This window comes from Ctenopharyngodon idella, chromosome 7 (genome assembly GCF_019924925.1).
Source record: "Ctenopharyngodon idella isolate HZGC_01 chromosome 7, HZGC01, whole genome shotgun sequence".
NCBI classification, from domain to species: domain Eukaryota; kingdom Metazoa; phylum Chordata; class Actinopteri; order Cypriniformes; family Xenocyprididae; genus Ctenopharyngodon; species Ctenopharyngodon idella.
Window position 1 is genome coordinate 49,715,807 of NC_067226.1, and position 10,939 is coordinate 49,726,745.

General features: G+C 38.5%; 1 protein-coding gene across 2 annotated transcripts in view; it reads right to left on the reverse strand.

The window, feature by feature from the left end:
- Nucleotides 1-2,781: 2,781 nt before the first annotated feature.
- The window catches only part of LOC127515910 (mitogen-activated protein kinase kinase kinase 11), a 27,900-nt gene continuing 19,742 nt past the window's right edge, over nt 2,782-10,939 (reverse strand). For both annotated transcript variants that reach the window (XM_051900064.1, XM_051900065.1), the window contains 5 exons: nt 9,889-9,996; nt 8,616-8,766; nt 8,427-8,533; nt 7,817-8,302; nt 2,782-7,577 (listed from right to left, as the gene is read on the reverse strand). In XM_051900064.1, the coding sequence (XP_051756024.1) occupies nt 6,970-7,577; nt 7,817-8,302; nt 8,427-8,533; nt 8,616-8,766; nt 9,889-9,996 (1,460 nt within the window). In that variant the 3' untranslated portion in view covers nt 2,782-6,969. The remainder of the gene's footprint in view (nt 7,578-7,816; nt 8,303-8,426; nt 8,534-8,615; nt 8,767-9,888; nt 9,997-10,939) is intronic.

A 10,939-nucleotide genomic window follows, 5' to 3' on the forward strand; every position in this document is an offset into this window, starting at 1 on the left:
TCAGTTATAAAGTATGAAAAATATGACCAGCCGTGGAACAGGTTTATTATTAGTCTTGTTTTTTGAAAAATTAATCAAAAGTTTTTGCTGAAAACGAGAACAATAGTTTTATTAATGTTTTGAATTCGCTTTTATTATTGTTTTCATTTTCATGTTTATTTTAATTTTGTCATTTCACACTTTTAACATTTAATTATTATTATTTTTTTAATATTGCTATTTATATTTATTTTTATTTGTTTTCTTTTAAGTTAGTTTCAGTTTTTATTTATTTCCAGTTAATCATTTTTAAACTTATTTCAGTTTATTGCCAATTCAAGTTTTTCAGCTAATGTTTATATTTTCTTTTATTTCAGATTAATTTCAATTAACAGAAATGTTTTTAATAGTTTTAGCTAATGATAATAAACCACCTGTGGAACAAACAATATTCTGTTAGTTAAAATGTATGAAATGATGATATTTGATGATATATTGTGCATTTAAAACATGTATAGATTTCTGTAATAGTAATGATAAACTGAACATCACATTAAGTTTATTAGTTTATGTGAAAACTGTGTAATCCAAATGGATGGAAATTTATTGTTATTCAAATACATGAAACTTAATTTAGGTCTAAATATTTTGAGTGTATTTGTAGAATAAACTAGTATGCAGGGGCTGTTCATGTCACTGTTTCTTGTTTGAAATGTTGATCCTCGCAGTCATACTAACTGAACCCGAATAATCTACAGAGACTCCCACAGCTGTGTGTGCCACAGTAATGTACCTGCGGTCTCCATGGAAACAGGCGGAGTTCCACCGCTCTCTCCGTATGGAATCCCGTCAGTCTCTCTGAGACGCAGACGCAGGATTGACTGCAACTGCAAAATCTGCCACATAAGACAAAAATCATGCTTTGGTAAATCTTAATTATTAATAAAACATCGAAATTATGACATACTAAGACTGGCCAGTTTATTGAGATAAAGTCAAAAAAATGACTTGCTATTTCTCTCTCTCTCTCTCTCTCTCTATATATAAAATCTAATAATTATGACTAAGCATGTCATAATTTTGACCTTTAGTCCATTTGGACATTAAGCCAATTTTGACTTATTTCTACTTTATATCAATTTCTACTTGGTATAATTTCAATACTTTGTCAGTTTCGACTGTCATAATTTGAATTTGTCAATCTCAATTTGTCAATTTTGACGTCATAATTTTGACTTTTATGCCATAATTTTAATATTTTGTCATAATTTCGACTTTTTAATTTTTTTTTTGTGATAATTTTGACTTTTTATGCCATATTTTCATATTTTGTCAATTTTAACTTATGTCATAATTTCAACTTTTTGGCAATTTTGACTTTGAATGGCATAATTTCAATGGCTTGTCATAATTTTGACTGGCATAATTTTAACTTTGTCATAACTTCGAATTTGTCATACTTGAAACTTCTTGTTGAATGTCATAATTTCAACTTTTTGTCAATTTCAACTTTGGCATAATTTCAGCTGAGTGTCATAATTTCAAATTTTTATGTCATAATTTTGACCTTTTGTCAATTTTGACCTTGTCATAATTCCAACTTTTTGTCATAATTTCAACTTTTTGTCATAATTTTGACCTTTTTACAGTTTTGACTTTGAATAATTTCGACTTTTTATCTATTTCAACTTAGTATAATTTCAACTGTCATAATTTAAATACTTTGTCAGTTTCGATTGTTATAATTTCAAGTTTTTGTCAATTTCGATGAGATCAGATCAGAAGATGTGTAATAGCGCCCCCTACCGAATAACAGTGAAAACACGGATTGCCAGAAATCTGTCAATGGCGGGAAGAGTTGTGTCATAAATGATGGAAAATTCTGTCAGTGCCGGGAAAGAGTTAATCATTCCAAACTTTTCTCAGCCAGTTTATTACATTTCCTAACATGAGTAGTTCCAGTCACATTATATTCCATTAATCTCATTTCCATAGTAACAGCACCTGCTCTGATTGGTGGACCGTTTTTGAGGATTATGGGTAGATTAGCTCTTCACCAGAAATTCTGCAATTAAACTGCATTTTTTTTTTATTTTAAAACTTTAAATCACACAGAATTCTAGAATATCATACTGCATCACTGAACAAGCTCAGCCCTGGTGAAATCAGGACCATGAATGGGATTTCACTTCTGGAAGCCGAGCGTTGGCACTACTGTATGACAGAGTTACCAACACCGTGTTCATGATTCACTGTACAGCTTCAGAGACCTGGAGCACTGATGCAGCACAATCATCACATCTGAGGGCAAAATCCTGACATTTAAGACTCATTCTGGGTTTCAGCGACTCCTAGAGGAGACAGTGAGTATCGACACATGATAATTCAGGGTTATTGTTAGAGCTAACTAAAACTGAAACTAAAAACATTAATAGCAGCTCAGAGATAACCAATGTGCCAAAATAATACCACAATATACAAATATATCAGTCTAATTTTTAAATAAAATACTTAAAAAAAAAAAAAAAAAAGATGTTTACTTGCACTTCACAATTTAAATATAGCCTTTATCTTATCGTATTACAGTAAAACATTATCAGATTTGTAATGTACAGCCAGTATGTGTGTTTGATAGTCATGAAAATAATGTCAATAAAAATGCAGTATTTCTGTAAGTATGACCCGGACATGATTCATAGAAATATTTACAATGTTTCTACAAAAATACCTGCACTGGATTACAGATTTTCTCACAGATCGTGTGAATTTCCTCACACACACAAACATAATCAGACATCACAGTTTTAGAGTCGTGTTAAACTTTATTTGGTCTTTGCTCCTTTTTGCAGTCTTTTTCTTTTTTATTTATTTAAATTTAAAAGTTCCACAGGTTAAACCCATTACAATTAGCAAAATAAACATTCAGACGTTCTTTAAGACAGAAACACGCTCTCACACAAACGAATGGAGTGATTAGGACCAGCCCATTGAGACACACACACACACACACACACACACACACACACACACACACACACACACACACACACACACACACACAAGACATGTTATAACAGCTTCACAAACACTCAATATATCGAAATAAGTTTAAAATAAAACATTAATCATCATCAATAAGAAGACTTTCCCTCAAAACGGCAAGATTTTAGCAGGTAGTGGAGGATCTGATGGAACAGTGTGCCGCCCGCCTGCAGTGTTTTGGTCATGTTTGTTCACAAAAACAATGAGGATAAAAGAAAGAAAGAGAGGAGAAACAGTGAAGATGTGTCTCTTTTCAATCAAGGCACATGTCCAAGTCTTTCTGTGAAGACTCTACAGTCTTCTAATGTATTTTTGACATTGTAAAACAGATTTGTCCCTTTGCAGCACCCATAACTCCAGTGAAGAACAAACAAAACAGAATATTTATTAAAATATAATAAAGCATCCTAACGTGGACTGTGTCTCTGACCCTTTAAAGTCTTGAATCCAGTGTGTTAAAGGCCTCAATAATAAATATTAATAGCTTTAAAACTTTACTCATTCTCGTGACGCCGGCCGACAGTACGACGCTCGAACGCGTGAAGACCTCAGAACCGACTCGCCGTATCTGACGTGTTGGAATGGTTCAGTGTTTCTGCTGTCAGTTTCAGTGAATCACCGCCGTTGGTTCTGTTTCTTCACAAATGCTGTGATTTCAGTCGGGCGAACAGATGGTGACATTACACGGCGTGCCAGAATCGTGTTGACGCTTCAGAAACCAGGCCAAAGCGGCGAAACTGACGTCAAGATGCTTCTGCGATTGTCAAGCTGATTATCTTCATCACACACGAGAGGAGAAACGACCTGCTCGGACCAGAACCAGTGGTGTTTGTGAACTCAACCATCTCTCACATTCGAGCAGGAATATCTCACATCTGTGGAAGCTTCTTAGGAAAATAAAAAAGGTGATTGCAACTTTTCCCTCACAATTCTGATGAAAACATCAGTGTAGGTGCGAGTTCGTCCTGCTCTAGATGGCTGGTTTTGGCACATTTGTTTCTTCAACAGATCAAAATAAAGTGTGAGATATAAACTCCGATTGAGAGGAATAAAAATGTCAGAATTGTGAGATAAAAAGTCGCAATTATCTTTATTTTTTATTCAATGGCAGAAATAAAAAAACAATTGCAAGGAAAAAAGTCTAAATGATGCGAAAAGTTGATAACTTGCAATTGTAAGAAAAATATAAAATTTTCAGATAAAAAGTTGCAATTATATATTAAAAAAAAAGAAAATCTTAAATATATATATATATATATATATATATTCCATGGAGGAAAAAACAGAATTGTGAGAACTCAAAATGCTGAGGAAAAAAGTCATAATTATAAGATATAAATTCACAACTTTGAGAAAACTTTCCGAATTAATTCAAGTCTGAAAAAGTTTTTATTTTATAATTTCATGGTGGAAACAAAAAAAAATATATAGCAAAATAGTAACTGCGAGACGTAACTCAGTTATTCTGAGTTGTGAGATATAAACTTCATTCTGAGGAATAAAGTCAGAATACTGAGATAAAAAGTTGCAATTACCTTTTTTTTGTGAAACAAGTGCAAGACGTAAATTCAGAGAAAAAAGTCACAATTGCAAATTTATAACTTGCAATTCTGAGGGAAAAATTCACAATTATCTCTTCCATCTGACTTCGCTTTCAGATCTGAATGTGATGTTTCTGAATCTAGAGCACGTACATCTACACGACTGTGGGATGAACGTGTGAGTTCTTCAGGTAATAAACGCCGTCAGCGGTCATTCAGTGTTTGAGACGCGCTCGAAGGGCTGGAGTGACTTCTGCTGGTTGGGATGAGAAACTGCAGGCTGTCTGATGGGAAAAGCTCAAATAACTGCAGACTGAACAGATATTTACACTGTTCTAGTCGAGGTTTACAGTCGGTGTGTGCTGTTATACACCAGTTTAATGTGCATTAATCACTACACGACATTCCAACACTGGTTCAAACACGGTATACTTCATTCCTGCCAAAAATCTGAAATAAAACTATCTAAAGTCCTTTGCATATTGCTTATGAGACTTAAAAGTGATCTGTCATAAAAAAAAAAGAAATGTTTGATCTTGAATCACAATGAAAATACTTACAAAAGACGAAAATAATACAAAATATGACGATCAAAAAGGGTAGTTTGACGCGGCAGCATGAAGAACACGAGAGACTGTGCAGAGCGAAACCCAAAGGAGGCCATTGTTCAGCCACAGCGTCTCCTGCGCCCGACGGCCTCCCGAAGGAATTTCATTGTTGGGAAAAACGTCAGAGATGAAGATCTGAGAGTAAAGCACACAAGCCACCAGCAGAGGGAGGTAGAGGAGACGAGAGTCACCAGATCAGTGAACAACAGCACTAGAAAACAAGAAGAAACTGCCTCTCATGACTGTATATAGTGTTCTGGACGTGCTTTATGCTTCTTCTGAGATTGCACTGCAAAAATTATGTTCTTCCTCAGTATTTCTGTCTGGTTTTCAAGTACAAATATCTAAACATTCATAAATCAAGATACTGGAAAACAAGAGAGAAATACCACTGATTTGAGGAATATGTTTGGGACTAAAGATCCACCTGAAGTTTTCTGGTTCTGCTCTTGTAGAGCTGACAGAACGACAGACGCTCCTCACGAATGTTTCAAATAATAAACGTTAAAGTCTAGTCCACTTCTCCTGCCCAAACACCACCAGTGAGGTCAGCAGAACGTTTCTCGACTCGTTTTAAACGAAGTGTGACGCACATTTCTCTTTTCTGCTCATGTGTTGAAGCACAACCTCTTTCAGGCCACTGTTTGAGAATCACAAATGATCATCGGACACGGAAATCTGGCATTCTTTGGCACATATGGTGAACGTGTAAAGGATTCTCCCGCATATAACGTTGTTCTGACTGAACAATCGCGCAACTTTTATCGCTGTAATAGAATAAATCTGGGATGAAACAAGGTGAAATAATTTTGAAATCATTTGACATTGACTGCGGCATCTTTTGAGACTGAATATTAGACTGTAAAGCCCCGATATACTTCAAGTGAAATCGAAAAATGAATTGGTGTCATTTTGAACAAAATCAGGCCAAAACAAAGTTTGTTTTGGGAGTTTCTGAAAAGCACCTTGGAATTGTCATTGTCTTATGGTGATGATGCAATAGGTGGGTGTGGCTCTGAGGCTCCACCTTCTTTTACCTTTGAATCTTCTCCAGTTCATGTTTTCTCTTTAGTTTGTCGAGGTCAGAATTGCTCAAGTATTTCAAAATTATTTTTACCCCTAAGCAAAAAGCGAAAAAGAGCTTGGCCATTAGTATATCGGGGCATTAAAGCAGATCTATGTAAGAGCAACTAGAGGGCATTAAGACCCTGAGACAGTGCTGGAAGAGAGGAAGTTCAACCAATCAGAGAGGAAAACATGGAGGATTTGTGACTCCCGTCAGGAGTCGCGTCTTCAGGAATGACCGAACGTCCATCACAGCTCAACAGTCTTCCTTTCCCAGATAAAATGGGAATCTCCTGCAGTTTCATTTCCCAGAATTGGCATGGACTAGGGCTGCACGACACTGGAAAAAACTGACATCGCGATATTCGATTTTTCTGTGATATGTATTGTGATCTGTTGAAATACAGGAATGTTCACCAGATGACTTGCATAGCTATATTTTGGAAATAATTCCAAAATAAGTGGGTGATTTTATTGGGGAGTGCAAATAAAAATGATTTAAAAAGTAGAGTGTGAACCATCCTTTTGAAGGATTTGGGATATATGTATATATATATATATATCTTTGTGTTTGAAGGGTTGCCGGCAAATGGAAGTATGCGCTGCCAGTTTCGATCTGGAGTCGGTGGTTCATATATTTCATTACATTGTAGTCTTTTGACAAATGGCAGTGAGCCATATCACGATATCAGTTTTATGGATGTGTCGTGCAGGCTTGTTTATGTGGCCAGTGTTCAGAAGCGATCGTCTCTGAGCTGCGCAGGCGACCTGAACGGACTGAGGCCGAGGCCCCTGCGAGGATGGACCCTCTCTTTGGCGCCGTCGATCGGCCGGCTGACGCCCGCCCATCCCAGATCTATGAGCGGGGAGTCGGCCGGGTTCAGCGGGGCCACCCTGAGAGACAGATTCGGGCTAGCATTGGTCGAGCAGGGCGCCGAGCGCGAGGTCGGGAAGGGGGTGGAGAAGGGGTCAAAGGTCGATCCGCTGTCCGAGTTCATGGAAGGGTGGAGCTTCAGATTGAAGGGATCACAGTCCGGCGATGGGAACGGGTCACAGTTCGTGAAGGGGTTGGTGGGCGAGGGGTGGAACCCCAGACGAGGGCTCGTGGGACTGCTGGCGCAAACCGGTTTCTTCGCGCCTGTTCTGTCCGCCACACCGGCCGAGATGAAACTCCACGGGTCGATGCGGGGGCGGTTCGGGGACGGACGCGGTCGAGGGACGATGTTGACCTCCAGACGACGGGTTTTGGGGCTCCAGAGACGGGGGTCCGGATACAGGGCGAAGGGCATCGGAGACTTGTCCTCGGCCTCAAATGTGTCCTGACACAACGGGAGATCCAACACTAGTAAAGAGCAGAAGTCAGTCAGCCACAGTTAACCAGCGCTTTTCTTACTCTTTGTTTTAAAGTCACTTTAGATAAAAGCTTCTGCTAAATGCACATATGAAAATGCATTTATCCAAAGAAATGTACACATTGTATCATTTAGACCCATGACCTTGGCGTTCCGAGCTAAAACAGTAAATGCAAATGGAAACAGTAATTTAATATTTGCATTAAAGATGTCTGTTGGCGAGTCTCACCCAGCTGTGAGGAGTGCAGTCCGTAACTCGCCCTCCTCCTGCGCTCTCCGCTCTGATATGGGACCTCAGCGGCCGCATCTCCATTGGCGTGTGCCGTCCAGTCTCCGGGACTGTCCTGTGTCCTGCGGCCCGGCCGGTCTCTGTCCCGCGGGTTGGGTGGCGGCGGAGTGAGCGGCAGCGGCTTGATCTCGGGCGGCTTTAGTGAATCCAGGAATCCCCGTGGCAGAGAGTCCGTGCTGAACGTGATCAGATCTCCCACCACCTCCGGCTCTGGGTCCGGCTCCGGCACGGGCAGGTGAGTCCGTGACGAGGCCCGCGGCGGCGGTGTGGGCGGGTGCTGCACTTCCAGGCAGCGTCCCAGAGCTACAGACGCCAGCAGGGCGGCGCTGCTGAGCAGAGCACGGTGTGTGTTCTTCGCCAGACCGGGGTGATCCGGTTTCGGAGAGCCACAGGGGGACGAACCGCCTTCCTCACTCTCTGAACCCTCTGAGAGACAGAGAAGTATGAGAAAGACTCAGAAACACACACTTTACATACACACACACACACACATATATATGTTCTTTAAAGCTACTTTGAAACAAAGTGTATCCCCCTGTCTGAGACTGACCATTGTGGCTGGACTCTGGTGTGACGGGTCTGTACTCCTCGAAATCAGCTTTAGAGTCGTCATTCTCATTGCTGTCCATGTCCAGGAGTTTGGCTCTCATCGACAGACTGACACACGCAAACAAACAAACACCATCAGACCACTTGAATTCATACGTTTTACACACAAACGCGCTGATATAACTCTCACCTGTTCTCCTGCGCACTGAGTCGGAGGATCTTTGGACTCTTGGGGCTTTTAGGGCTCAAATGAGGAGCGAATCTCCTCTCACCATTCGTCTGCTTGAGAGGAAGAGACTCCAGCGGCCAAACCGAACTCCATTTACTCTCATTGGGACTTACTGAGGCGAACAGAGAACAAACTCAGTGCTAATAAAACAACAGCGCCACCATGTGGTGACACTGATTCTAAAGTCACAGAATCACACAACGATCATTATGATGGAAAACTCTATTATTCGATGATCTTTTGAAGTCTAAGCTGGAAGAAAAAGTGACTGACTCTAAACTAGATCTCTCTCAGTATGATCAGTGAATCTGAAGAGCACAAGTACAGAGAGCAGCTTCAATGACTCAATGTGATTATGAGATTCAGGCAATATTGTGATTAAGCTTTACCTCATGTAAACACAATACTTCGATTAAGCTCATAGTAAAATATGTGGCGTATACGGATTTTAATAAACAGGAATTTAAACACTTTAATGGCATCTATTCCAAAGCTTTCTCTCTGATCCACTAAAATAAAATAGGACTAAAAATAGTATAATAATATATATTAGTATTCCTAAACAGTTTCATCAACCTCGTATCTCCAAAAATGCTACTTTTCAGGAAATGGAAAAACACCGTATTTTTTAAATAATTAAATGCTGTGTTGTCAAAGTTGATGTTAAGGCTTTATATATGGTCAGACACTTGCATGTGTCATTATATTATTAACATTTCACTAAAATCAAGCTCAAATAGAGATTTTTGGCAAGCCATTGTTGTTTTTCCGTCATTAAAATGGCCACATCCGAGGCAGTAAGTGTATCGCATTATGTTTTCATCCACTTACAGCTTATAAAGTTTATTGTAGCTATATTTGGGCACTCAGTTTTTTCTGTCATTTGGCCAAAATCTCATGTTATAAAAGATGAAGTGCTTTGCACAGGCTATTTAAGACAGTACTTGAAAACAAATGCTAGACTAAGACACTCTAATGTAAAGATAATGATTTATGAAAAAAAAACAACAAGATGAAGAATGGAGATACAAGGATTCCACCGGACTATATATAGCTAACAATAGTTTTTATATAAGAACACAAGTAATGATAAGATCTTGCTCAGTTCACTAAACGAGCCGTAAGTAAGCACTGTAACATTTTTTATAAGTTAGTTAAACTAAGGTCATTTGCATATAGAGGGAACAGTAGAAGGAAAGAGTAGAGAGAACGATGGATATCTGGACACACTCACGCTGTATCGCTCGGAAGCGTGGGCCGATGGACGGCGAGCCCAGATCCGGAGAATTACGTCTCTTTTCCAAACACGGAGACGCCTGGACCGTGATCTTATGGATAAAATCTACACAGACGAAAACAAGCAATATTTCCAATGAGATCAACATGTACATTCAACACTAGTTATGAAAACACTGTTTTTTCAAGCACTCATCAATTTTTGGTCTAAAATGTCTTCTTTCAGATCAGTGGAAAGAAAACATCCAAACTACACATTTAAGTGCACTTTATCTATTTGCATCTGCAGATTTCAATTACGCTACATATAATTAGAGTTTTTTTCTCCACTTCAGTAACACTTCCATACACCAACATTTACAGTTTTATTCATATCTATATTCTGAAGGTTTTTACTGTGGGGTTTGTTCATATATAATTCAACCTTATTTCTATAACATTTTATTCCTAAAAACATGGTGAAAATGTGTTTTTTTCTGTCTGTTGACAGTATTTTCTGATTTAAGGAGTGATAAAAAGAGATATTCAAAATCCCCTCTGTAAAAATATTTAGCTCTAATATGTCAACAAAATCAAAAAATAATTTTGAACCTGGCTTTATCCAGTGTTCAGATTTATCTTCTGGAAATGCATGCAAATGAGTGCATATATACTTATTTAATTTGCAAATTTAAACAACATTTCAGAAAACTTGTAATACAAAACAATTGTCTTAATGTACTGTGATTAATCGACTGGAGAAGAATGGTAATGTCTATTAGTTCATTTTTTTTACCCTATTCACCTGTGCGGTCTTGCCTAAACAGCGAAACCACCGGTTAGTACAACGTGGTTAATTATTACTAACGATGTGAAGAAACGTGTGTGTGTTTTCTGCACTCTGTTACATGTTAGCTTGTTATTTTTCCATTCTAGTGTCATAACACCTCATTACTGTGCGATCGCACCTCATTAATGTCTTTAATAAAGCGAGTGTAATAGTTAGTTAGTGCCATTAGCTTTTAATAACATCTTAAATACACTGATCACAACAGATTATGATGTTATTA